This window comes from Lineus longissimus, chromosome 2 (genome assembly GCF_910592395.1).
Source record: "Lineus longissimus chromosome 2, tnLinLong1.2, whole genome shotgun sequence".
Classification (NCBI taxonomy): Eukaryota; Metazoa; Nemertea; class Pilidiophora; order Heteronemertea; family Lineidae; genus Lineus; species Lineus longissimus.
The window spans coordinates 4,484,813-4,512,614 of NC_088309.1; the positions used below are offsets into that span (position 1 = coordinate 4,484,813).

At 41.2% G+C, this 27,802-nt stretch overlaps 2 protein-coding genes across 9 annotated transcripts; both read left to right on the forward strand.

Annotated features, from left to right (window-relative positions):
* The first annotated feature begins 681 nt into the window (after positions 1 to 681).
* LOC135483961 (phosphatidylinositol 4-kinase alpha-like) lies at positions 682 to 2,442 on the forward strand. Its single transcript, XM_064765035.1, has 5 exons — positions 682 to 771; positions 1,132 to 1,251; positions 1,530 to 1,623; positions 1,927 to 2,012; positions 2,335 to 2,442. Exons 1-5 carry the CDS (start codon positions 682 to 684, stop codon positions 2,440 to 2,442), a joined length of 498 nt encoding a protein of 165 aa, XP_064621105.1.
* Positions 1,955 to 27,742, forward strand: LOC135502732 (phosphatidylinositol 4-kinase alpha-like). 8 transcript variants are annotated; one of them, XM_064795752.1, is made up of 41 exons: positions 1,955 to 2,012; positions 2,335 to 2,407; positions 2,729 to 3,016; positions 3,325 to 3,509; positions 3,794 to 3,859; positions 4,018 to 4,114; positions 4,511 to 4,812; positions 5,047 to 5,303; positions 5,493 to 5,588; positions 5,941 to 6,066; positions 7,413 to 7,596; positions 7,872 to 7,969; positions 8,219 to 8,378; positions 8,708 to 8,758; positions 9,013 to 9,121; positions 9,769 to 9,795; positions 11,999 to 12,132; positions 13,165 to 13,298; positions 13,417 to 13,570; positions 13,873 to 13,997; positions 14,367 to 14,448; positions 14,767 to 14,850; positions 15,083 to 15,292; positions 15,508 to 15,691; positions 16,110 to 16,297; positions 16,533 to 16,691; positions 16,895 to 17,046; positions 18,752 to 18,993; positions 19,204 to 19,359; positions 20,204 to 20,257; positions 22,152 to 22,231; positions 22,547 to 22,728; positions 22,888 to 23,020; positions 23,264 to 23,389; positions 23,576 to 23,629; positions 23,883 to 24,277; positions 24,396 to 24,675; positions 24,921 to 25,046; positions 25,360 to 25,480; positions 26,147 to 26,303; positions 26,618 to 27,742. In XM_064795752.1, the coding sequence occupies exons 3-41, from the start codon at positions 2,767 to 2,769 to the stop codon at positions 26,844 to 26,846; spliced, it is 5,949 nt and encodes a 1,982-aa protein (XP_064651822.1). In that variant the 5' UTR covers positions 1,955 to 2,012; positions 2,335 to 2,407; positions 2,729 to 2,766; the 3' UTR covers positions 26,847 to 27,742. The 8 variants fall into 8 exon arrangements, with proteins under 8 accessions (XP_064651822.1, XP_064651791.1, XP_064651802.1 ...); XM_064795721.1 differs by lacking the exon at positions 20,204 to 20,257 and adding an exon at positions 21,289 to 21,444; XM_064795732.1 differs by lacking the exon at positions 20,204 to 20,257 and adding an exon at positions 21,289 to 21,444 and having other exon boundaries at positions 18,752 to 18,987.
* The last annotated feature ends 60 nt before the right edge of the window (positions 27,743 to 27,802 follow it).

Below are 27,802 nucleotides of genomic sequence, written 5' to 3' on the forward strand. Positions count from 1 at the left end.
CTCTTTTTTGTCTTTTTATTATTAGATATATCAACGTTGGAAACACAGTCAGGGCAAAGATCACGGGAGGATGTTAAAAGGACGAGTGTGCCTTTTATTGCCAAGCTGACATCACAAATATGTGTTGAGGGCAATTCTTGGAGGAATCAGAAAATGAACCCCACAGTACATGTACAGATATTCCACCACTAATGATTCAGCAGCACTTTTATGTGGTCGATTACTTCAAAATAGTTTTTTGACACAATGATGTGAAAAGCCTTCTGCACAGGAATTCTCCTGATGCATCCGTCTATATAGAGAGAGAGCAAGGGGAGAAATACCGCGGAACTGACAACCTAACCCTATCTTTGCAGTAACTAGTTTATGTGCATGCTATGCTCTCGTGGTATTACTGGTAATTGGCCTAAGGAGCCATAAATAAAATAAAAGCTTTTTAACACAATAAAAATATCCATAATCCAAAAAACTATATAAGACTGATCATCCAGGGGATTAAAGCAATTCTCTACCTCAGTTATCCGATTACTAACCGGGTAACTAAGCCCGCTTCTCACGGGATGATCACGACGAATAAGTTTAGATAGGACGGTCGGGCTCCTGACTGCTTCACAGTAAGCAAGTTGAAACAGGTGCCTGATGACGTCACTGTTTTGCACCCCCTGCTTGACACAAACAAACATGGCGGCTGCAGAAAAAGATTTCTACAGCAACAGCCTTCTTCTTCTTGCTCGTTCTCTGGCCGCTCTAAACCCCACACCATGGGAAAAGGTATACATATTGAAAGAGTAGTGTACAGATAAGCATTGCGTGTTTTCAGTTTAAAAATCAAGGCATAAATGAAGGAGTTTGCAGCAGTTATGTAAAGTGACAGTTCTCTCTTTTTGCAGTCAATGTCAAGCACTAAGCAAGCTGAGCAGTGCCCTGCAGCAGTGTGGTGTCTGTCAGTGTGCATTGCCATTGATTTGGCATTGATGTGGGGCTAGTGCTGTAGTGTTCATGTGCCTGTGTGGCTAGTGCTACTCCTCACTGCTACTCTAAATTCGGTTGACTGTACAATGCCAATGATGATGCTTGAAACATGAATAAGTAATGAAGCTATGTTGTATGTATGTCTACCCTCCAATTCAGGTGGTCAGGTTGTTGAGCTTGTGTCCTCAAGTCACCCAAACACGTAGCATCAAACTGGATCAGAGAGGCCAGCAGGCTGTTACTGCACTGGGGCTGTATCTACTTGAATCAGGGTTACAGGTAAGCATCTTTACCCCCTGGTCTGGTGTTCTGAAGCATTTTGATGAAATTAGTCCAAATAATATGGATTCTTATTTGAATAGTATATTCTCATTTGATGGTGCCAACGCTCGGCAGCAATAACTGAACACTTGCATGCGACAATCTTGTTTTCAAATTATGCACCACACTTCGAAGTTTTATACCGGTAGAGACTCCAGAGTCATAGAGGTCGAAGCCTCAAAAACATAAAGATGCTGTGTTGGTGTTGCAATTCATTGTTCTGCTGTCATTTTCAGTACCATGAGAAGATTATTGAGTACCTACTGAGCGTCCTGAAGGCTCTCCCAAAGGCACAGTGGATTGAGGCAACCAAGTTGGAGAGCAAAGACAGTAAGTCAGTCAGTCAATCTGAATGGAATTATGCAATATTCTAAGTAGTTTGAAGCCATAAAAGTTACTCAGCTGAAGGAAAATTATGTTGGAAATTCTGCTTTGGGTTGAGGTCCATTCCTTCAAGTCTTCAGTTCAGTGGCTCAGTCCCACTGTTCTACATGGTGATGAGAGAACATCCTTACTGAACTCTCTGAGTAAGTTTTCCCCAGTGATACCCCAGGACCCCGATTTGACACATCCCCTGAGCCCGTTGAAACGAACAGTGAGCTCCACTGTAGCTGTTGACACCTTCCCTTTCAGAACTGCCTGTCAGTGAATGTTTCACATTTTGTCTCTGCACTGTCCTGTCAGATGTTGCAAGAGAAAACCAAGAACTTCAAGAGAAAGTAAGTTATTGCAGTTCTTTAGGCTTGTCTGGACCCACCTTCCTAATCAATAAATATCTTTGGATCTTCATCATGTACGTGTGGTTGGTGATACATCATTTTCACTAGACGCTATCCCTTGGTCATGGTACCTGCAGGCCTTATTATAACAATTACCATTGATTTCATAGAATTGCTGTATATCAGTAAGCATGTCTCTTCCCCAGCTTTCAGTGCGATTTATGCAATATAAGTCTTTTTAATAACTGCCTCCACAGAAGTCTCTCTGATCTTACCACATGTAAGTATAAATGTTATTCTGTTCTCTTATTTATCTTTACAGATTGTTTCAGCTCAGTTAGAGACATTCCAGGCATTAGCTAGAATACTACAGAGCCCGAATGATGTCTCAAAACGTAAGTATCTCATTTTCTTCCAGGTTACAACATAACCTGTAATGAGTGATATTTGTTTTGAAAAGGGTGCTTTCTGATACATAGTGCCAAGATGCCAAGCTCAGTTTTCAGGGAAATGGCAAGGCGATCGGTTTACATCCACCTTTTTTTCTGGAGGGTGGTTTTAGGACCCAGGTTCCCTGTGTGGCCTGTTTTTATCGTGGTTAAAACTTCACCACATACTACATATGGTACATGCATGTGATCAAATAGCTCTGAATAAGATAGAAACTCAAATGTTATCCTTTGAATGTTGTCATAATCTTCCTCTTGGTTTTTCAGAAAATCTTTGCTTGTCGATTGTGCCAGAGTTCATTGGTATGGCCCGGTCACTGGGAAGAACAAAAGATGACAAGACACCTCTTATCAGCCATATCTTCCCGCCACCCGTCAGTCCCGCGGCTGTCATAGTCGAAGAGAACAAAAAGGCTCACAGTTCCAAGAAGGCATTTACAACATTCCGATCGATTATTCCACGCTCCTTGTCTTATAATATTCTGACCGAGGCTACTCAGAGTAATGACAGTTTGGATGTAGTGAGAGGCTTCAGGCAAAAGTCTCCATCTCCAGGTAAATGTTTTTGAAGTCTTCTAGTTCTACCTTTGTTTGGCACCAATTATTGACCTACTTTGTCTACAGCCTCGATGGAGGTTAAGGGACTTCCCCAGGGACTAAGCGGTGTGTTCCTGTGAGGTATCAAATCCTACGAGATGTACACATTATCTGTGCTCAGGTTAAAAAATCTTTAAATCATTGAATTTTGAAATCATTTGCTTTTAATTCTAAATTTAGGCATGTACGGTTACCAGTATGATTATGATAATGTGAAATGTCTTAAGCAAACGTGGAAAGGACTAACTAATCTCATAACTTTTCAGGTGAAGTTAGTGACAATTCCAGCAATGGTGCCGATGATGACCCGGACATGGTGGACCCCCGACATCACTTCTTCAACCAAGTAGGATCGAGCTTTACGAGAATGAAGCCTTGGGGACTGGCTCCAGTACAGCACAAAACTCACCTGATATTCTCATTGTCTCAGTTACAAACGGTGCTTCATGTGGTGAGTTATGCACATCGTTGTTTTGAGTTGTTCCGGAAAATGTGAAAAAATGCCCGTATACCATGCCAGTGTGATATCCTCTGTAGAAAAGGGCCAGGTGATAGTATTATAAGGGGCTTCTCTCAGCCTTCTCCTGTTTGAACCAAACATTGTTGGATTCATCTGGTGATGTTTTCGAATGAAAATCTGATGTTTTGTACTACTGTAAACCACAAAATTTTTGTGGCAAACTTTCTGAAAAAATAGCTTTACTGGCTTTACATTGCAGTTCTTCATAATTTCAGGGAAAGAATGTCATCACCAAAGAAAGGCTTAGGCTCCTGGACCAGATTGCTGGGGATACTTTCTTAGTGAGTATATCGTGAGAAAATAGTGAACAAAGTTTGAATCATGGTTGAACCAAATAGTGAATATCAAGTTGGGGCTGTAATAATACTCATGCACTATTTTGGGGTTCGAAGTATCTCACTGCTCTAAGCCTCAAGACCATTTCTCCTTCTCTTTTCAGATTTCAAAGCCTCATCGCTTCCCCTACAGAAGTTTCAGTGAAACAATTGAGCTTGTTCTGGTCACATTATTGAGGGATCTACTCAATCATCAGAGTGGTGAGTTATTTATATGGGGTGTACCAAAAAGTCACCCTGTTTGACTCATAATACCTCAATCATTGGAGTGATTGGACTTTCTTCTCATCACCCACGTAGTTGTTGAGTGCACTGCCTGCACTACATCAGATGATGACACAAGTTTGTATCGATTCATTTGAAAGCCTCCTCAAACGTATCTTTTCAGGGGTGCTTTTTAACCAAGTTCTGTTGCACCAATTGAAACACATGACTTATTCTCAGTGTTCCTCTCCTAGTACCTACACAACGGATGAATATCTTCTTCAGAGGTTGAATTTGGCTCATAGTTCTGTATCTATCACACATTGCTCTTTGGATTCAGCCTGTCTGTCTCTTGTTTTGCTGACTAGTTTTCGGTTGCGATTTTTCTTGCAGATCTCTCGTTAACTTTCACGAAAGATGTCCAAGAATTTGTGAAAAACCTCTACATGACTGGACAGACTGAACTGGCCACAAAACATTATGAAGAGGGCGAGCGAATGGAGCGACGAGGAGAGGTCAATCCATTTGCTTTGAGCGTCTCGTCGAATGCGGCGTGCATCGAATTACTGTTCTGGGCGATCACGGATGAATCGGATGCGGAGAGTTTGTGTAGTCGATTGACCGAGAGAATCAATACAGGGCCTGAGCGGCGACTGCTAATGGCACATCATCCTCTGCTTATGGTCTCACTTGAGGTTAGTACGGACCTTTGATTCTGTTTCCTTGAGAACGGTTCTCCTACAACCCACAGAGTATCAATATTTGAGCACTTGTTCAGGCAGTGGGCTTATAATGAAGGACAAAGGATCAATGGTATTTCTGTGTCTTTGAGGAAGACACTTCAGCCTAATTCTGCCTCGTTCCATCGAGGAGTAGAATTTGCCTCCTGTCGCAACCGTTTTTCTTAACTCGACAAGTTGTCTTTTCAGGCATTGGGGAAACTTGCAGAAAAGTTCCCAATCCTTTCCGGGCCAATGGTGGAGGCACTGCGGGATTTCTTGGTTAACCCCTCACCAATCCTAAACAAACTCAACAAGTACGCCTCGGCCAACACAAGCAAAGGTGGATCGTTCACCATCTCCGTCACTGATGAATCACACAGAACAGGGAGTAAACAGGTTGTCAAGTCAAAGATGGCGATGGCATTTGAGAATTTTCGGGATACAGCTATTGAGAACATCTGCAGGTAAGTTGGAGGTCAATATCGCACGAGGATTGGGCAGTGGACCAAAGAGAAGTGTCAACAAGCGTCATTTACATTTAAAACTTGACCTTATTGGAAGATATTCCTTTCTATAGCTACCTACATACCACTTTACTTCCTACTTTTCGATGCAAGTTTTGGTAATAAAAACTATGTTGTGTTCTTTTTCAGAGCTCTGAAGTCTGGCCTGAAAGTTGATCCAGACTGTGTGCAGGCATTCCTTGCTTCACTCTCCAATAGGTGCTACACAGCCGAGATGAGTGACAGGTCAGTTGTCCATTTCACTTGAAAGCTACTAAATGTTGAATGTGGTTTTAGATTGATCATATGGGGACCTGGTCTTGCTGAAATATTCTGGCCTGTTTTTTCCCAGAAAGGTTGCCTCTGGTTTGCCGTGATTGCGGTATTGCACGCATAGGTCCTATTCTCTCTCATAATGACTCCGTGGCCAGATTTTTTCAGTCTGGTGTTTGCTGATTACATGCATCTGCAATGTAAACCCTCTCCCTTAATAATTATACGATGCTTTATTTTTCGTTTTTATTCGTTTTGTCTCGGTATTGTGCTCATATTGCATGCATCTATTTTCATTCCTGCTTCTGTTTTTTGTGCCCCCTAGTGACACATTAAATCATCTCCGCAACTCTACCATAATGATCATCAAGACGCGACTTTTCGGTGCCCTGCAGGCAGTCAGGGAAAAGAACGGGACCCTTGGCAGAGAAACGGTCCAGGAACTCAAAAGGCATTGTTTGCACCAACTATTACAAAACTGTAGCCGAATAATCAAGCTTTCAAGTTGAACTATGAAAAACTGGTCTGATTTGAAAGTGTAAACAGATTCATAAAGTGTCTTTCTTTTGACCCCAATCAGTAGTAAGGGTTTGGGAATGTCTGCCCAAAGTGAAATAAACCCCAGTGTTGATGCTGCAATGTCATCGATCTGCTTCAACTTCAGCTTTGCTTAGCACTCAACTACAAATGACAGTTGATTAGCAAACAGAGCTGTCTAATTCACCAAAAAATAATGTATGTCTCCTTCAGCAGCCCGTAAGGAGCGATTTGTTAACTGACCAACAATATGGTTCAAGAATATCATCCTTTCCAATCAGGCCAGACCGTAACCAAGATACTCTAGTCTATCATGATTCTAATTCTACTAACTGTTCAGTGATGGAACTTAGCAGACTCACTTATTCTAATACACCAAGCTTTCTTTACTTACAGTTACATCCCAATGTGTTTTTATGTGTACGTAAGACACTTATGCTGTTCGTTCTTTTCTGAGTACATTATGTGCTTTTATCGAAATTATTTTCTGTTTTGGTACGTTACACCCTTTGAAGGTTTTCAGGAGGAGGCAACGTTTTAACACATGTTTGCCCTGATAATTATCTACTATTGCACTTATAGATTTATCTTTAGTGTTACACAGTTTGATTCAATGTTGCATTTTCTGTACATTGCATTCATTCTATTCAAATTTGACAAGATTTATGGCACCAAATCTTATTTTGAAGATGTACACATTTTGAAGTTCTGATGGAAAAATTTATCAACTTTGACACAATCGCCCACTCCTATATATCTCAGATACGTCTTTTTCTTTACCAGTATTCAATTAACTTTGGTGGGATAACCTTGCTGGAGTATCAGTAATTACTAAACCTTACACTTCGTGTGGTATCTAGATGTAATCCAAGGTTTTCGACCCTTACACAAATAACCTAGGGTTTGCTGAGAGATATCAAATAATCCTCTGTATCTCTTAACCAGTAACTTCATTCGTTTTCTTCTAGATTTACAAGCAATGACATTTATTTCAGACAAGTAATAAAAAATGGCGACGTTACAGCCCAGGCCTTAGAGAGCTTTTGTCGTAATCTTTTAAAAAGAGATGTCGTTTAATGCCATGTGGTCGTTTCAAACTGTCACTCTGGAAACTCAGTCCATGAAAGCTGACTGTATCAAAGCTGTTACCAAGATAGAACATTGTGTGGGGCGCTCCTTTCCGAGGTTGTAAACTTTAGGGTTTCAGAATGAAAAGAAACTTCTACCAACAATGTTCTAATCTCGTTGTTGATCTTGTAGGGAGTCCACCTTGATCTCAACCAACACCATCCTGACCCTCGGACATGTGGCCGTTGCTCTAAAAGACGTGCCAAAGACGGTAGAGTCAGTTCTCCAGATTTTCCAGCAGAGATTCTGCTCTCCACCATCACCGTTGGATGTTCTGATTATAGACCAGCTAGGCTGCATGATCATAGCTCAGTGTGTAAGTGTCCCATCAGTTCTTCCCCTTCTTTTAGACTACATGTACTGTCAAAAGAAAGGCGCAAATTCACCAACTTTTGACATCACAAACATTTCTTGGTTTACAGTATTATGTAGTCTGGGGAATCAAAGGATTTTGAACTCTGCTTGAAGAAAAAAGTAACTTACCTTTCAACTTTAATGTTGTAAGCTTAATCAACTGTAAAAAAATCTTGGCCAAAAACTTGCTAGTTTACACAGTGACTATTTACTTATGCATCATTTTTTTGCCTCCAGCCTACGATACAACAGGAGATTATGTCCATGTTCAACCTGGTCAGTGTGACAAGCAGCTCGGCGTACAGTAAAGCTGGTGATACTGGTCATGGATACAGGTGAGCAAAACATGTCGGCATGTTCTGACCAATTCCAGCATATCTCAACTTCCATATCGTCGTCGAGTAGACACGGTTGCATCATAAAAAAGGCTGCTAAATGTGCATCAAAAATGTGACATCATTTGCTGGCTCTGTGAGGTTGACTTCTGACTGGTTCTTCTCTGCTTTGAGACACTGGGAAACAGTTCTCTGGTATTCAAAAGTCCTTAGATGATCGAGGTACAATATCTTATCTTATCGTTTCAGACACGTATCGTTAGCTGTGATCAACGCGTATGCTAACATTGCCGCTAACATTCAAGGAGAAGAGGCGATGACCGACCTACTGGTGCGCATGCTGGAACTGTTTGTTCAGTTAGGCCTGGAGGGGAAGAGAGCTAGTGAGAGAGCACCTGCTGCTCTCAAGGTAAACCATTGAACCAGCGTTACTCCACCCAATTCTCTTTCAGCCCAGTTGTTAGCTGAGATTTCATTGAGGCTGGAGTTTTCCTCAACTTAATGGTCTGGTGGTAAAAACATAGTTGGTCTCGTGTTCTAACATTCTTTGTGATGTAACACTAACAGATATCCATTGTTGGCTAATTCTGCTGTGATCAGTGTCTATGCTAGTATGGTGACTACCGTCCATGTTTTTCAGGGAATGTGGCACAGTGATGTTCATATCATTCTTGTCAGTCCTAGACTAATAGATCCAGAGGACAATTGACTTTATATGGCATATATCTTCTCTTTCAGGCAAGTAGCAGCGCTGGCAATCTTGGAGTCCTAGTACCGGTCATTGCAACAGTAAGTCTATATTTGCTTTTCTGTTCCGACATGAGCCCTATCCTCATGTGCACCACTGGTCTCTTTGTGTAGTTGTTGAATGATTGCTTCAAATAGAATGTTCCAAAATTTTGAGTGAGTAGTAAAAGAGAGTCATAACAAAGATGGTTTATCCAGTGGAACATGATCATCTGTGTAATTTGATATTTCAAGCAAAGCATTCCTTTGCCTGTATCAAGCCATCCATGCTATATTACTTTTGTATTTGATTTTAGTTAATTCGGAGACTGCCTCCCATCAAAGACTGCAAGCCGCGTTTATTGAAGTTGTTCCGTGATTTCTGGTCGTACTGCGTTGTGATGGGATTCACTGTCGAGGACTCGGGTAAGACATATATGATTTCACGATCAAGGTCTCGAAAGTACTTCTGATGTCTTTGGAGAAACTGATCCTTATGTCGATTCTGATTCCTGACTCCTGATACATGTACCTGATCGGAGTTGCCTTTTCGCATGTCACATGAAAATTAGAGTCGACATTTCACCTATAAAATGATATCTGCAGTTGATGGAACATGGTTGCCTGAAGCAACTGCTGTGGTGATGCTGTTGTTATCATGATGATAAACTAAGTTTCCACTAAATTATCTGTTGTTAGCCATAGCATTGCATGTTTGTTTCGGGAGTGGCATTAACTTGTTGTGTTTATTATCAAAATCAGTATAATTTCACCAACGTTATTGCTTTAGCATGTATAGCATGGCACATTTTGGATGAAAGGTACAATGAATACAAAATTTGTGAACAGCTAGCGTGAGGGATATGAAAGGCTAGTGTTGCAGCCAAGGGTTAATGTTATCAAAAAGAAAAAGATGGGGAAGGGGTAAGCAATATCCTAGAAAAGTCTAAAGTAATAATAGCATTCTTTAGAAAGGTCTAGGCTAGGTTAGCATTATACTTCGGTTGAAGTGTCGTAATTGATTTAACACTGACCCACTTTCACCCTTCACTAATGACGTGATGTGGTTGCAGGAGCGAAATCAAGGAAATCCCCTATGGGTAAGTGTACTATCGTCACTGTGTCCGTGATTTACCCCACTCTGGCATTACAGGTTGTTTATATAAGGTGGACATAAAAATTGGTCAGAAATCTGACCCGTTTTTTTGCCCTCCTCATACCTGCCCTTTTTGGTGTCATTTTTTTCTACTTAAAGGGGGCGTGGTATATTTTATTTAGTCTTCTTGTCATTTTAAAGCTTTGTGCATGCGGTAAAAGTGGTTGTGCACCATGTCACTTGTCAGCGCTCGTTCGCCTGATCTTAAATGATATTCTGGTAGATTGAGTAGCTTGAGGCAGTGGGCATCAGGATTATGGCAATCTATAGGTATACCAAGTACACTCAGACCATATAGACAGTACGTTGCTTGCAAAGTTTTTGAAAGCATTTTTTGGCTTCTGGCTTTTTGGACGTGTCTATTGATGCTCTGTTGCCCCTCGGGCTTTTGAAACTAACACCATATTTTGCTAGGCCTTCCAAGATCTGGGGCTCTGCTTTTATACTTACTGCTTCTTTGGTTTTCAAATTCCCTAAAGCTCCCGCCAAACGAGCAGTTTTTGTTGCTGCAACCTGTGATCATGATCCCGTGTGACAAAAGTCTCATTAGGTGCGGTGTTCACCGCAGGCACCTGCGACAGGAGTCAGTGATTGCAGCAAACTACGATCAATATCTAAGCCAGCAATTGCCAGTTTTACTTGCAGATGTAAGTTCTTCTTGTCAATCATAGCAGCGATTATAATCGCTGGCTCTGGCAACAAAATCACTCATTTGTGCGGCACTTTTAATACCCAGTTATGTTTTATAATGGACATGCATTGATTTTTCATTTTGTATTCATCAATGTCAATATTAAAGTTTCAAACAATTTATGAAATCTCAAAAAAGTACTGATAAAATATGAGCCCTCATGCTGAACACTTTGGAATTTTAAGTATCTCATAATGCTTGTGACTGTGATTTATAGAAGCTCAATGTTTCTAAAGTCTGTGCATGTTGTACAAAGGGATTATTCTGGTGGTGTTTCTGGGTGCTGGTGTCCTGTAGGTTTTGGCAAAAATAGCATATTTGAATCTGCAAAAACAGTCAAGTTCTTTATTGATAATGATAAACTCGTTCTTTGATATTTCTTGCCTGTTTAGCTCAGACAACAGGTAATTGTGACAGTATAAGGACTGATAGCATTTAGAAATTTATCTCGAATTTTCATCCTCAAAATGGCATAAAAACCTGTAGAGGATTATCTTCCTTTACCTGATATATATAAGCAGAGTTGTCTTGCTTACTTCAAACTTCTTGTTTGGCCATGAATCTTTATCCTTTGAATGTGGGAAATATTCTAGAAGGAATAGAAAGAGCATCTGATCATCTCCCTTTACTGACCAGTAGTACTATGAGATGAGCTAAATGGTATGACATTTCGTGAGGAGCTACAGTCCTTATAGAGTTTGAGTATCCGTTCAATAGGTTGTTTGTCTGAAAGACTGTCTTTAAGTGCATCTTTGGCTTGGTTTGTCATATGTCAGTGTCTTTGATCAAGTTTTCTACATGGTTTGTTCTGTGAATTTGAATTACATAAACATGGAATTAACCAGTGTAACATAAGGAATCCGAATCCAATAACAGCATGGTCCCTCCCGAAAGCACGTGTCATGCACAACCATTCTTCTCATGGCCTACTGCCCATATGGCATGTCATATTCACAGTCTCTGTGTCCATGTTGTATGGTGCCAATGGAGTATTTCAAGCTTTTAATGGAGTTTAGTTATGAAGCATGTTGTAGATTATGATGGATATTGTGTACAACAAATGAGATGAAATGACAACCACGAAACCAATAGCAAGATTCATGCCTTCATTGCTTGTGATAGGACATCATTTATGTCATTTGCTGGCTCGGTCGGCAGGCTCTCTTTTGTCTCACATGACGTATTGTGACATCATCAGCTGTTGGCGTTGTCGTTACTCACTGCGCCATCTACCTGTATGTATCAAAAGTACAAAGTTCACAACCTTATTACCAAATGTTTCACGTGTCATCACAGACCACTTGCGTGTACTTAAATGTAAAGATTGAAATGAATAACTTTATCTCTTCAGGGAATTTGCTGTCATACCTCTCTTTCCGGTAGTGCCCTTTGAAGCAGATACTGCCACATTGTTTCTCATTTTGTGAAACATCTAAGTGACTATTAATATTTTCAGGTTTGTGGCCTCGGGAATGGTACGAAGGTGTTTGTGAGATTGCAGCCAAGACACCGGTGTTGATATCTAAGGATGCCCATCTGCGATCGGAGCTCCAGTACAACTCAGCTTTAAAGAATGACAGCATCGCGCCAGTAAGTGGAGTCAAGGGGTTGGGCTGAGTCTGTGGTGCTGAGGAGGCTGGGCACCTGCTACCAGTAGGGGAGATCAGTGGCGTGATAGTGATTAGAGTCCCAGGCTCATGATCAGGACGCAGTGGATTTGACTATTGGAAGGGTCACTACTGTTTCATCTTTGTGCCCTTGAGCAAGGCGCTTGAACCTACTTCTTCTCTCCACCCAGGAGTAAGTAGGTGCCTACATGTAGTTGGCAGAGATGGCCAAATGTTAATGCCAGTCGTGAGTGCTGAATACAGGATGTACAGGCCTATGTCAGCTTGCAGTTGAGCACTTACTGTTTATTGAAGTGTGCCATGAAATAACATGTATATCTTTGCTCTTGTTCATGAGAGATCTACGTGTAAATGCTTCGGTCTCTCCATTTCATTCAGCCTTGGAGGCATGAAACAACTTGGAGTAAAAAAATGAAGGTATTTCTTGCTATCATCTTCTATCTGCATGAAGATGACATGCATGGTGTGAGAGTTTGCCCTCATCTTATTTGGGGTTCAGCTATTGAAATAGGAATGAAATTCAATTGTTTTATGGTGTGTCTGACATTCTGGCCCGAGTTTACTTTGAAATTACTCTGATGCATGTTTGTTTTTCAATCTTATGCAAAGTGATAGTTTCTTAATAGCCTATGAAATGTGTCTCATCAGTCTGTCTCTTTCAAGTGACCTGATGTCTGAGACATGACTAGGTTCTTCAGCATCATCTTCCTCCAAGGTCCCATGAAGGGCTGCTAGTGCCAGGGTGATTTAGAGGACGCGTTCTCTATGTTATCAAATGCTTTAATGGCCTGCTATCATACAGCCTGTGGCAGTCAAGCTCCAACTCTGGCTTCTAATGGTGGAATTGTTTCTTCTAATTGCAGTGGTGTGTGTGAAAGGGAATACATTGGCTCCTTAAAGCCTGTTCGTTCATAGCATTTGTAATGTCTTTTGAAATCTCATCCCTCGAAAGCGGAAGAGCTCACTTAAAACTGGTCTGTTTTGTTTATTTCAGGCTGAACTGAATGAGATCCGCCTGAACATCATCCAGCTGCTGGAACATTCCTCGGACGTCGTTGCCATGATCAACAAGATGACGTTTGCCCAATGTACCTATCTTCTGTCTGTACTCAGGCTAGAGATGCTATGGTAAGTTGAAAAAACCATCAAAATAACTGGGCAGCAGTAATTGTGATATTCTTAATCAAAAATCATTGATGGCTTCAGTGCTGAAGGTAATCAACTGGCTCCTTCTTTCAAATTTCAGTGTAACTCATTCGAGTGATGCATCAGCTTTCCACCGGTTGTTCTCATATCTTGAGGACAACACAATATTCAAAGACAAGGCCGGAATGTGGACTTGTATAGCAGCTGTGGGTGATCAGACGTTCAAGAAATTCCTTGACAGAATGGTGGAGAAGGTGTGTGATAGGCCTTCGATGGGTTCTATTTTCATGATAATTTTGATGATGATAATGGCAGATTTCATATAGTACTTTTCTCTGACCACAGTCTGTCTCTCAGAGTGGTGTACAATGTCACTGTTATTGGTCTTGCAAAGGTACTCTACAGTGTGAAGGAGCTGCTCATTTAAGCTCACCCTTACTTTTACATTTAACAAGAATCCATTGGCCACTGGGAGTCTCGCTACCTATTCGGTATAACCACAGCATTACTTTTTTCGATTATTTAGACAGTTGATTCAAGTCGAGATATTTTTCAGGCCAAGACGACTTCAATCGATGGCACCCTTGATACTCATGCTCAGTTTCTATTGGTCAAATTCAACCATGTCCATAAGAGAATCAGACGTGTTGCTGATAAGTTTTTGTCGTGTCTTGTCGACCGGTAGGTTAATCGGCTGTGTGATTTGATTTCAGAAGAAGTATAAGACATCCAATGAGCCAATAAACCAAGCAAATGTTCAGTTGTGTGTGGTGCATCACAAGGTCACAAGCAAACATGGAACTTGGAAAACGCCACAAGCAAATAGTCTATGGACATCTAGCCTCAGTGAATACATGAGAACTCCAAAGCCCCAAGCTCATGAACTAGTATTTAATCTGTCTGATGTATTTCGATTTTCAAACAAAATACACTGTGATAAAATCCTCAAGTTCAAGTGTGTGTTGTATAAATTATTGGCAGACCATAATGCTCTGTTGGGCTTCCTGATACCTTTTGCTTTATAAATACAACATCGTCTATTTTTTGTAGATTTCCACATTTGCTGTGGAGTGGGAAGGTACTCAAGACAATGCTGGATATTCTGCAGCACCTGTCACATGGCCTCGATGAGGTACGTTGGATCTTAAATCAGTATCTGTAGGCACCTGAAACTTTTATGAAAACGAATCGTAGAGCCGAGGATAGCAAGATGAAGTGACATGTGAAGCAAGTGATATCTGTTCGAAATTTGGCCACAATGTCTGATCACCAGTTCATTGTGAAAGTGTCCTTTCAATTTCCAACAAATATCTGCTAAAACTACATCGATTAGTCCAAAGACCAAAGCATGGTTATTGACGATTGGAAGGGCTAGATGAAAAGTTTTCATAGTAGTGCCTGTGAAAAAATGACTCGACAATATCTTGTAGTCTCACCACTTCTGTTTCAGGATCCTAACTGTAAAGCCCCGGTATTCGACATTCCAGGTGTGGTTGACAAGCTCACAATGATGGACTCAATGACAGACAGAGAGGTAAAGAATCTTATTCTATTTGAAGTAAACTGAAGTTCCCAGTCAAACGTTTGATAATGACAAGTGTTGATACTCCGAGCCACTCCAACTCCAACTCTTTTCTTTACCTTTAGCAGATTGACAGTCTTCAATAAAATGCAGTTTAGGTTGATATGTTACTGACAGTATCCTTGTCACAGTGAATACCCAGAAATGAGTGTCACTTTCTTTGTCATTTGAATGTCTCTTTCAGAGTACTGTACGAGACTTTGCAGCACGAAGCCAGGGCATTCTACAAGAGGCAATGAAATGGGCTCCAAATGCCACGCGATCTCATCTCATTGAGTATCTGCTGGAGATGCAGAACTCCTCTGAGGGTCTCCTGCAACACACTGGCTTGGCTCTTGCTACAGAGAGTGTACTCAATTATGCTGGTTATAATCAGCTAGCTAAGCCACTGGGGGTAAGTTAGCATTGATCGCTTAGAGTTTGGAGTAGTCTGTGTCAAATTTCATTATTCATGGAGGCATGAAGGCAGCCTTTCATTCAAAGCATGTGGCCAATGGGATAAATTACACACAGTATGAATATTATCCAAATTAGATCAGACCTTGATCAGAGTCTGAGTCTCATCTTCCTCTGAACCACTAATGAACCATCCTTTTTCTTTCCTTCCAGACTGGAACACTCGACCGGCGACCACGATGTGTGAAAAACGACTCGTCTAACTTCATGGCGCAGCTAAGTATGAGGAGTCAGTACATGGGCCAGGTGAATGGGATGAAAGCAGTGTATGAAGATGACCAGGAGAGCCTAGTGAACAGACTAATGTCTGATTTAGATAAGGCATGTAAAACATCAGGTAGGTGGTGGGATTCAGTTGTGTCTCCTTCCTATTGGTTGCTGTTGTGGGCATTTGTAGCATACCTCTGCCAATGGTTATTTGCCAAGGGAGGAGAGGTCCATCACAAGGTACTCATGTTTCAACCTTAAAGGAGGACTTTCATTTTTGCCCTGGCTGGTACAAGAGGCAATAGGTGTCAGCATTGTGCCTTATTCGATGGATGTGGCAATCAACTTGAAAGGTAGTGTGACTTGCGTGGGGTCACTACCTACATGTATGCATCCTGTTGGGCTGTGTTAGAGGAAGTGGGCAAGCCAATACAATGAATGGGGAATAAGGTCAACGTACATGATCAGGTGAGTGCTCAGGGACAGCCACATTCAAAACAGCACAGTGTTGCCAAGACTCAAACTTTACCTGTTTGTCACATTTTCAGATGCGGATAAATTCCGAGAGGCATTGTTCCGATCTTGTGCCCTTCTCATCCTCCTCGATGGCACTCACCGCCAGCTACTCCATGGGATGTGTTGGTCGCCAATTAAGTTCTTCAATGAGAAGTCCATGGAGTGTGCCATTGCATGTTGGGAGTGGCTGTTGGCAGCAAGACCGGACTTGAATCTTCCGGTGAGTTTGTCGGTAGGAGCATATAGGATGGGACTTGAATTCACTTGAATATTGACCCAAAGGCCCTGTAAAAGTCTTTCTGTGCTCCCCATAGATTCATTAGAGTATATTCCAGTACACTGGACCTGTGACTGCCATGTTCCGAGCCTTTGACTCTTAATCAGACACACTAACTGCTTTGTTCAACAATCTACATGTACATGTATGTGATTAATTCTTATTTGTGTACTCCCAGTTCATGCAAGAGATGGCCGCCGCCTGGCAGATGACAATTGACCTGAGACTTGGGGTCTTTGCTGAGGATAAACCTGACATAAGTCCACTAGCTGCCTCGGAATCAAACATCCCTAAACCAACGCCTCCATATGTTGCCCCTCACCAGATATGGACCAAGGTAGATTGTGCTTCCATGGGTGTTTAAATAATGTAAAATAAATAAAAGTAGGGAAGAATGAATGTTCCGAATCTCAGCAAACCAGTCTAAACTAGTAATAAGTATGGAAGTTTGGCATCGATATGACTCCATTAATACGTGACAGACCTTTCTTTCCACAGTTTTCGTTTGGCCCAGGGTGAAATGGACTTATGTCTTTTCAGTTCCTAGCAGAGAGGATAGAGATAGCCAAATACTGTAGCAAGGACCAGGTGGAGATCTTTGCCTCGTTACTACACAAGAGTTTGTCAATAAGTGTGGGAAAACCCTACTGCATCATGTCACGCCATATAGCAGCTCTAGGACCCCGTATCAGGTAAGATTTAGAATGGTTGGATAGTTGTTGAAAGAGGAGTAATGGCACTGGCCTTCCCTCACATTGCGAGTGAGACAAGACCACTAATGAATATTCATAGGTTGGAGGGTCCAGGCCTATCTATTAGACGAGTGCATGTTTTTTACTCTCAAGTACATATTTGGAGAGGTATTGAAAAAATATTTGTTGTGGCAAGTCTACAGATATAAAGAAATTATTTGATGAAAAAATTAATTTCGAATTTTGCTAATTGGGTAATAGGGGGCGTGTTTTGAGTTTTTTCTGCCAGTTGGCTGAAAAGAGTGGAAATATCAAAGTCTGTCTAATTTGTCGATTAAAAAAAAATTTCCGTGGTCAATCACCATTTTATTTTTCACCATTTACTTGCCCGACTGTCCGGAATAACATAATCTAAATTTCAGATTCACAACACCACGCGTTCTTTGATGCGTCGCGGTCAAACATTGACAATTTAACTGCTAAAAGGCTTAAAAAATCAATTGTGGTCTTGTCTCTATTTACACTACATTTTGGGTCAATATAGTGAAAAATTTGAATGTGCTCAAATCACTCTAATTCATTTAGAATATTGTATTGCTGATGATTTAAGGTCAAAACAAGCTAAAATAATGAGAAAAAAACTTAATTTGACCCAAATAAGAGTCAACCTAACCCCGGTCTAAGTTCGGTTTCATTTTTACAAGTCTTGTTGTGTTGCCATTCATTTTGTAATTTCTTTGAAACTACTTAGGCCTTGATTCTGAAAGTTGTGCCCTAAGCAGCAAAGATATTACTAAATCACATCCTAAAGTTTCAGCTCCATAGCTTGCTTATTCTGGCCAGGGCAGGTCTTTGAATTTGGTGCTGTTGGGTGCAAAATCATGACTTTTTGTCGATTTTGTCCTCTTTCGTCGCTTTGGCACAGTTGTACCACTCTTTGAAATGTCTCTCATTTCTCCAAAAATGTCCAGATATGACTTTCCTTTGTTGGAGAGTTGTGGGATGTCATGTACATTAGTTTGAAAAAAATCTCAAAATGTTAACCCCTGAAATGTACCTTCATTGAGACAAGACCACTAATGAATATTCATAGGTTGGAGGGTCCAGGCCTATCTATTAGACGAGTGCATGTTTTTTACTCTCAAGTACATATTTGGAGAGGTATTGAAAAAATATTTGTTGTGGCAAGTCTACAGATATAAAGAAATTATTTGATGAAAAAATTAATTTCGAATTTTGCTAATTGGGTAATAGGGGGCGTGTTTTGAGTTTTTTCTGCCAGTTGGCTGAAAAGAGTGGAAATATCAAAGTCTGTCTAATTTGTCGATTAAAAAAAAATTTCCGTGGTCAATCACCATTTTATTTTTCACCATTTACTTGCCCGACTGTCCGGAATAACATAATCTAAATTTCAGATTCACAACACCACGCGTTCTTTGATGCGTCGCGGTCAAACATTGACAATTTAACTGCTAAAAGGCTTAAAAAATCAATTGTGGTCTTGTCTCGAGTCCTGCTGCTGCACTTGCTGGCCCCAGTGGCACTGCTGGCTGAGACCAGACTTGACTTGAAATGGAAGCCTGGACCATGGAGATTTCCCAACTTTCCAATACATGTACATGTAGGTCCTGTGGGTTCTTTTTCAATGCATGTTCTAATGATTATAACTTGCATTAGTTTCATGATGTCAATACAATGTCTTCAGATTACTGACGATGGGCCTATCACTGTTACAAGGAGACATTCTACCAAACACCACCAGTAAAACAGTGCTACGAAGTCGAGTGTATGCAGCGAGTCTTGACTACTTCACCATGGCGCCAAACTATCCAACCCAGAAAGGGGCGGACCTGAGAGAAGACACCATCCTGTTGATCAAGTTCTGGCAGAATATGCACTCGGATAAGAAGTACCTGCGCTCAAATACAATATCCGTTGGAGGTACATGTATGTTTCGTATCTTTTATCATCTCAATCTCGGTGTCGTTAATTCAGGTGTTGTGTTGTCCCATGCCTTTGGTAAAAAGAGATGTGTAGGATGCCGTCGGAGAGCAGAGAAATTAATAAACATTTTGGTCAATGTCTTTCACAATGCTCAAGTTCTAATCTTTTCATTTCTGATCATCATTTGTAGATTTGTATTGATGTTAATTGCAGATTCAAGTGACTTTAGTGGCTCCAACACATTGAGCACTATGGCGCCAGATCTGCGATCCAGTGGAGAGTTCAAGCAGGCCGGTGCACAACCTCAGGGTTGGATGAATACCATGCCACTCAGTAGCAATATGTCGACGATATCTAAACGGTCATCAGGTAGGAAATCAAACCATTTGAAAATTTAATTGGTCAATTTTTCTAGCCTTTATCACTAGTAGAGTAATGACATTAATATTTGTAATTAGATGTGCCCATCATGCCATTTGCGACTCTTTACACACATTCCACTTGAGACTTGGACCAAAGAGCCACATTCAGATTTGCTCACTTACAAAACATACAGACATTGTAACAACAACAGCTTGTTGTTTTGATGTTGTCATGTGTGGGAAGCCACAATGCTTCAGCAAAGAGATGTCCTAAGATTACCCAGGGCTCACGTGCAATTTACAGCTTTTGGTTTATTTTTGAAACTTTTTTTATTGCAATCGCATGAAGAAGACCCTCGTAAGTTTTTTCAGCTGAGTTGTGGGTCTGCATCAAATGTGCTGCTCGTGTTTTCCGAAGTCCCTGTGGGTTATTATGTTGTTATGTTTGTGGCACAATGGCGTGTGTGATTTTCCCTGGATTAGGATGCCTAACATTCCTTGACTGTTGTAACTAAAGTGTACGGGAGGATTTTGAGAAATGATTTCAGAGTTCCACGGACTCTAGCAGTCTTCAAATATTCAAAATTAGATAACTAAATTTGCTGAAATTTTCAATTCTTATGTGTCCTGACAACCTTTTCCATGTGTGTACACCAAGTTATGTTTTCAATGGGAACAAAAAAAATCAAAAAAATTGCGTTATCTCCCAGAGAGTGTATTGTGATGACATCAGAAACAAATTAGTCACAATATATAATGAAATCCTGTCTGCATTTGGGAACCTTTGACAGAAAAAACATTTGACTGATGTTGTGTCGTACTGATGTCATCGTGATTGTTTCCTCCTGCAGGCAATCCCGCTATCTTCATTGAGGAGGTCGACGGACCGAGCCCCAGCACCCCAGGTTTTCATCTGTCTTATTCATCTTTTTATATTAGGACGTCAGTTTAGTGCAGGTTGCGTTTGCATTGTCCACTCTCATATCAATTTTTGTTCCACTTCCATTACAGTTGCCCTCCACCAAAAATTTTGTTTTTGTTGCATTTCTAAACCCATCAAACTTGCTAAAGCATTTCTACCCTTCCCCTTCAAGAAGGAAATGAAAAGCATGTATTTGGTACCTACTCCTAGTTTTGAACAGTTTGGATAGGATAGTTATTTTTCATTCAACCAGTTTTTACTCTTTGGTCCCCAGGTTTGCTTCACACTGTAAAACTCTCAGTGGTAGTTGGCCAAGCATTTGTTTTCCTTCCCAACTCAGCGGTTGGTAGTTTTACATCGATGATGTCTTCACCGCCTCATCAGATGCCAGATGCTTGGCCGTGGATGCCGAATGATGACATTATGTCAGTTAAACAGCTCTTCGCTCTATGACATCACATACCAATTGATGTAGCACAAATCTTCTTGCGGGCCAGTAGTGTTGCACTGACATGACTGACATAACGTCGTTGTTTTGCCATCCGAAGTCCGGTATATCCCATCAAATATGGGGTTACTGCACGTCATTTATAGTATGAACTTTGATGATTTCTTCTCTCTCCATGTTTAGGTGTACATGTAGATTGGCTGCTGTAGCAACTGATACTGTGTAACAGTATCATCAATGCTTTTTGTTTTGTTCATTTTCTACAGCTTGATAGAGATGGGTAGCCCTGGAATTGGACCATACTCCTCCATCAGGAGTGCAGCACTTGACGGGGTGAAAAGACATAATGTCTTTTCAGGATAATGATGGGTGACCCAGGAAATAATAAGATTTTTTTTGTTTTTTATTTCGGTTGTCCTGACTGAATTTGCAGGATACTATGTCTGGGATGTTGCTGGCCCCCATCAGGTGCTGCTGTATCTGCTATGATTGGACCATTAGACAGAATAGTTTGCATCATGCGTCTTGTGTTGTACTGTTTGTGTTTAACCGTTGTTGTCTTACAGGGTCCCTACCAAATTCACTCCGTGGCGACCATCACCACAGTGATCACAGTCACCATGGCCACCACCATAAGGGTTTACATTTCCATGGCAAACATCACCATGGTGATCATCAACAAACCCTCATTGTCCCCAGGCCAAGCAGTCATCTTGGCATTGGTAATGGCAATTTTTGAGAAATATTCTAGAATGCACCCTGCCGTCTGTGCTTATAATTCAGTAGAGTAGAGTCAAAGATTAATTCCACTGGAGTGATTTCCAGCTTCAATCACCTCCTCGGCATAACCACTATTGGCTCCAGTGGGTCTACGGTAGGAAAAGAAGTGAAAAACGCTCCAGTTAACTACTAGTGGAGACAGTTCTTCACAGTGCAGATTGGATGGGATGAAACAATGTACATTGTCGTCAAACATGGTACTTTTTGTGCAGTGTAGTTTTGAGATTAGTGGTGCATTCGTGTTGTAAATATTATATTGCCATTACTAGCTACTGAGGACCTATATCGCACTTCATTACTTAGACACAAATCAATACAATACCAAATAACCCCTTCATTGAGATACACTGACTAATACATGTAGTGTCATTACTAATTTACTCTATCACTCAATCATAAATTATCTTTGGATTTAGAAAGGTGTATTCTCAAATGTTGGCTGGGAATGTTGTTGCAATTGATATCATTGATGTCAAGTTGGAATCGGGCAATTTGTCTTAAACAAGCGTATTGGAGTAGGGCCATGCCAGCAAATATGGGCAACAGATTCTTCACTTTATACAATAACTTAAAAGAGTGCATTTATTATTTCTGTATTGGTCTTGTTCAAATGAATTACATCTCCTCAAACCAATGATTTCTGTTTCAGGGACACGTAAAAGTGCCGAGAGAAATCAGTCTTTTGTGAAAGACTACATGAAAAAGAGAAATATGATCCTTTTGTTGTTGGTAAGTATCAACATTATCTGGAAGAATTGGTATATAAACTGAAGTTACTACTCATTCCAATGGTTGGATGAAAGACCAAGGTGTATTTGACGAGGAACTGAATCATGAGAAGATGTTATGATGTACAGTATAGGCAATGGGGAGACCACCAAAACAAGACCATCACAGAAAACAACCTCATGCTAAAAGACATCACAGGCAGTACACATTTATCAATACCCCGAACCCTTAATTATTCAAAAAAGTCCAGAAATATTTGCTTAATAGAATTATCCAACTCAGTCGAAAGAGTAACTCTGTGCATTTCTGTTTCAGGCGAGTGAAGCTGAGCGGCTGGTGACGTGGCACAACCCCTTGGGTCTCCCAGATCAGAGCATACCTGGGGAGAATAACATATCAGCGTGGCGCAGTACGCCTATCACTGAGAAACAGTGGAAGGATAATGCACTGTTGGCGTGGGATATAGCACCAGCTTTGGCGGTTAATCTACCAGAGAGGTACAGTGACAAATCAGTTATTGTGGTCTATTTCAGACCGCACAGGTCCTGATGCAATCCCGTCTACTGAGATCCATACCATCGTAGAGTCGGATCTCTCGCACAGCCTCTTGAAAAATCGCTTAAAGCCAATTGAGTGTTTTCTGTTGTCGATTTCAGATTCCGTGGCTCTGAAGCTCTGAAGCGCGAGGTGACTCGGCTCGTGCGCCGTAACCCTGAGCTTGTATCTCATCTGCCCCATGCGTTACATTTTCTCGTTACACCCCATACAGTGGAGACAGATGCACCAGAGGTAAGTTCTACAAAAACGTACAGTTGAGCCGACAAATGGACATCCTCACTGAAATGTGTACTAGGAATGTCTTACATGTGTGGTATTTTTGTTCTGCCAATGTGTGGGCCAAATATAAGGGTGTTTTCCTGGCTTTTGTAGACTCTTAACTTCAAGGGTCACCTCTCCATTGTTGTGAGTCTATGTTGGTCTATTCTAGAGCTATGCTGGAGAAATAAATTTGGAAATCGTCAAATTTTTCAGTTGACGCACATGCTGACCTGGTCCAAAGCTCCCCCGGTTGTGGCACTGTCTTACTTCTCCAGGCAGTATCCACCCCATCCACTCACGGCACAGTATGCCGTCAAGGTGCTGAGGTCATATCCACCGGTATGTAGGAATCTTGTTATTTCATTCTGATTGACACAAATCTTCTGTCGTGTTTCTGAAAACGGTTTTCCAGTCAGACATGTGTTACGAACACAGTGTTACGAACAGTGTTACGAACTGCTATACATGAACTTTAGAAAAAATATCGTCTGTAGTTCTTGATGTTATGTGATCTTTTGATTTCAGGATGCTCTTCTCTTCTACATTCCTCAGTTGGTACAGTCCATCAGATATGACACGGTAAGTTAAAGTTGCACAGTATTCAATCAAACTACTTTGAATGATATATGCCTCTAAGCACTGTTCAGCACTGCTGTCCACTGCTCGACATCGGCTGACCAAGGCCAGAAAATTGCTTCTGCGATGTGTGGGATAACAGTGCCACTCACATACAAAATGGACTTGTTCTGCATCCTTTATTGTCACTGATCGATCAAACTTTCAAATTCTCACTGATTCTACATACACTACTCACATTTCTCGTCCCTTTCAGATGGGCTACATGACAGAGTTCATTCTCTACATCGCGAGGGAATCGCAGCTGCTAGCTCACCAGATCATATGGAACATGAAAACCAACAAGTTCCGTGACGAGGAAGGTGCGCACATGGATGAAGAAATCGGTGAACAGATTCAAAACCTGATGGTGCAGATCAAAGAATCTCTCGCAGGACCAGCAAAGAACTTCTACGAGCGGGAGTTTGACTTTTTCGAGAAGATCACAGCAATTTCTGGTGAAATTAAACCGTATCCAAAGGGACAGGAGAGGAAGAAGGCATGCTTGAAGGCCCTCACCCAGATCAAGTTACAGGCCGGGTGTTACCTGCCATCTAATCCCGAGTCGATTGTGATGGAGATTGACTACAAGTCTGGCACACCTATGCAGAGGTAAGAATCTTCGCTCTCATGACAAAGATATACGTGTATGTTCAAAAGAACATGACTTCACATTTTTTAAAGTTTTGTTTACAATACATGTACCTCTAACATGACTTTTTCCTTCCAGTGCTGCCAAAGCGCCATACTTAGCACGGTTCCGTGTGAAACACTGTGGAGTGAATGAAGTAGAGAAGTTAGGCCTGAAGGATCCAGAAGAAACGGCCAAAGCTCTTAAGCTGCACTCAGCATCCGACCTGGTGTGGCAGGCATGCATCTTCAAGGTCGGAGACGACGTCAGACAGGACATGCTGGCTCTACAGGTCATTGCCCTCTTCAAGAATATTTTCCAGTTGGTTGGATTAGATCTGTATTTGTTCCCTTATAGAGTTGTCGCGACGTCGCCAGGGGTAAGTTATTATTTGTTCACTATTTGATTCTATCAGAAATACATACATGTAAGCTCGCGTTATATACTGTCAATCACCTAACTTTTGCACTGTGAAATCAACTTTTTCTTTTCACTTGCATGTCATCTGAAGCACCCTTGATAGAACAACTGCTGTATCTGATTAACTCTAGGATTTTGAAATTTGGAATCGACCAACGTAGGCTCTGAGGAATTGTTTTTTAAATCTGTTTTTCCCCTTTTCAGTGTGGTGTAATAGAGTGTGTGCCTAATAGCAAGTCTCGTGATCAGATTGGGCGTCAAACCGATGTTGGCATGTATGAATACTTCAAGACCAAATATGGAGATGAGAGTACTCCAACGTTCCAAGCAGTAAGTCTTTTGATATTTTTCACCCATTTTAGAGTTAGGGTGCTGAGTGGCATAGTACAGTGGTTATTTCAAAGCGCCAGGCTCATTATTAGAAGTTCTTTGAGGATCACTGCTGTTTCCTTTATCAAGACACTACACCCTAAATTGCTTTGTTCTACGAATAAGACTTAAAACTGAGGTTCCTTGTACCTGGTGTCAGGGCAAGCAGAAGGCCCCACGAAATGAGAAACATGATGAGCTTGCATAGGACTTCTTCCTCCGGCAAAAGACAAATAAACCCAATTGTGATGTGTTTTTCCTTTGAAAATTTCAGGCCCGTCGTAACTTCATCATGAGCATGGCTGCTTACAGCGTGGTTAGTTTCCTTCTCCAGTTCAAAGACAGACACAATGGGAACATCATGTTGGATACGGAGGGGCATATCATTCATATTGGTAAGTTTGACATGCTACTTTTGCAATTCTGCTGTTCATTATATTCTTATCCATAAATGATATATTTCATTCAAGTTTCCGTCAGGGTTGGCGCACCCGTTCGAATTTTCGCCACTTGCCAATGCTGCACATGAGTGGCGAATGTAAAACAATGTCTGGCTAAAAAAAATTTCGAATTCAATTTGAATTGCCATGATTTGGCGAGAGAGTAATAGTGTTGTGCGAAAATTGGTCAAAGTATATCAAAAAGATCCACTTTCACACCAAATGCACCAAGGAACGATCGTTAGTCAGTCAAACTTTATCATATTTGCGGTCGGCCGCGCAATCACACGTGGTTGCTAGCTTGGTTGCTATCGTCGGCATTATATCGTCTGCATTGTAGTTCTACCCGTTGCCGCTACAGTGATTTTGGTGGCGCTGCTGGTCGCCTTACGCATACGTTATCGGCTAGTTTCCCGCTCGCTTCGTTGCCATGGAGTCTCCGGTCACGTGTTCCTCGAATCGTTCGTTGATTGGCTAGTCTCAGTACTGGCGGGCTGCCATTCTCACACATGTTTCTGTATGCTGGGTCCAAGATGGACAAACGATCGGCAATGACTAGAGCTGACTCAATAGGCTAAAAGTGATAGCCAAATCTAATATTCTTTCTTATTCTTTCTTCAGATTTTGGCTTCATGTTTGAGAGCTCCCCCGGTGGTAACTTGGGCTGGGAATCGGATATCAAGTTGACCGCAGAGATGGCTATGATTATGGGCGGTCCTGATGCTCCACCTTACCAGTGGTATCTAGAACTCTGTCTCCAGGCCTATCTTGCCGTCAGGTAAATCGACAAATGCATTCCACAAATTATGCTAGGTCTTCCAAAATTTACCCCTCGGCCCATAGGCAAGAGGTGTCTAGTCATGGCAGGCAATGTTTGTCTCTTCGTCTGATGAGTTTTTGAGGTCTGTCCATGCATTGGAATGACATTTTCACAAACTTTGCACATTCAGTGATAATGATAAAACAGAATCAAAGGGCAAGCATGTTGTATGGGTTGTCTCCTGTGATCAGAATGATATTTGTTACACATCTCTTCATGCTGTTTAGTTGCTACCCAACATTTAGTAATCAACGTAATTTTTTTTGCTCCAGAAAATTCCAAGAGCCAATTGTCTCACTTGTCTCACTGATGCTGGACACGGGCTTGCCATGTTTCCGTGGACACACAATCAAGCAACTGCGGGACAGATTCGCCCCAGGATACAGCGAAAAACAAGCTGCTAGCTACATGAATAAAGTGATTCAGAACAGCAGCATGAGCTGGCGTGGCAGGACTTATGATATGCTGCAGTATCTACAGAATGGTATTCCTTACACTTAAATCTTTAACGACTGCTGGTGTCACAGTGCATAGGCATTGGTTGAAATTGTTCAACTTTCCATTCTAAAATAACTAGTTTGCAATGTAGCAATGTAGTGCAATTAAATGTAAAAACTCATGTACATTTATTCAAACCCAGTGAAGTGTTGTAAACCTGTTGCATAGCTTTGTCAGATGACTTGCGTGTAGATGTGCCAAACATACATTCTTGTGAATACCTTGCATGTCTGTGATCGAATGATAATACGTGTATGCTCTAACTTTTCAACTGAGAGTCTTGTGCTGGCCAAAGAATGACTACCGGGTAATCACTTATTACACTACACAGACACACTTTTGCTTGTATCCTGACTGATTACTTTAGACTAGAGACATTGGGGCAAATTGAATCTTGTATATAGATGTATATACCAGATAGATGTATAATTTATTATGACGAAGCTTTAGAGAAGATTGGTCAGTAATCTTGATCAGTTGCTGGTTTAATCTTTTGCTTGATCCCAGGTGGTGTATTGTGATGTAGAGTGTGATGGCTGATAGAGCTCAAGACAGTGTATGCATTGGCTAGTCTGGGCCATTATGCAAAACTGTCCGGAACATAAATGCATGTTGTAATAGCTGGCATAAAGAGTGTGTGATCGTACGTCATCACAGGATGTCCTCAAATCATGAAAATCATAACAGGAACACATGTCATTTGTTATTTGGGGACAGAAGGGACAGAGATCACTGCTATTGTTTTCTCAATCATGTTGTCCATTTCTATTTTATGTTCATTCCCCTGTTTTGTGCTTTTGTGCTTGTTTCTTGGTAAAAATGGTACCAAACGACTGTGATTGTGAAATTCTAGCATATAAAAGGTGATGAATATTAAAATAGTTTTATACATAAAATTATATGTGTGTTTTTCTTCCCCTATTTCCTTGGAGCAGACCCCCTTCATCATTATTGTTGTC

Excerpts from the sequence above, each read along its gene's own strand:
- LOC135483961 (XM_064765035.1), top strand. The coding sequence starts at position 682 with ATGGCGGCTGCAGAAAAAGATTTCTACAGCAACAGCCTTCTTCTTCTT. Across the intron at positions 772-1,131 it reads ACCCCACACCATGGGAAAAG|GTGGTCAGGTTGTTGAGCTT; the intron begins GTATACATATTG and ends CCTCCAATTCAG. Across the intron at positions 2,013-2,334 it reads ACCAAGAACTTCAAGAGAAA|ATTGTTTCAGCTCAGTTAGA; the intron begins GTAAGTTATTGC and ends TTATCTTTACAG.
- LOC135502732 (XM_064795721.1), top strand. The coding sequence starts at position 2,767 with ATGGCCCGGTCACTGGGAAGAACAAAAGATGACAAGACACCTCTTATC. Across the intron at positions 6,067-7,412 it reads ACGGTCCAGGAACTCAAAAG|GGAGTCCACCTTGATCTCAA; the intron begins GCATTGTTTGCA and ends TTGATCTTGTAG. Across the intron at positions 13,571-13,872 it reads TTGACAGAATGGTGGAGAAG|GCCAAGACGACTTCAATCGA; the intron begins GTGTGTGATAGG and ends GATATTTTTCAG.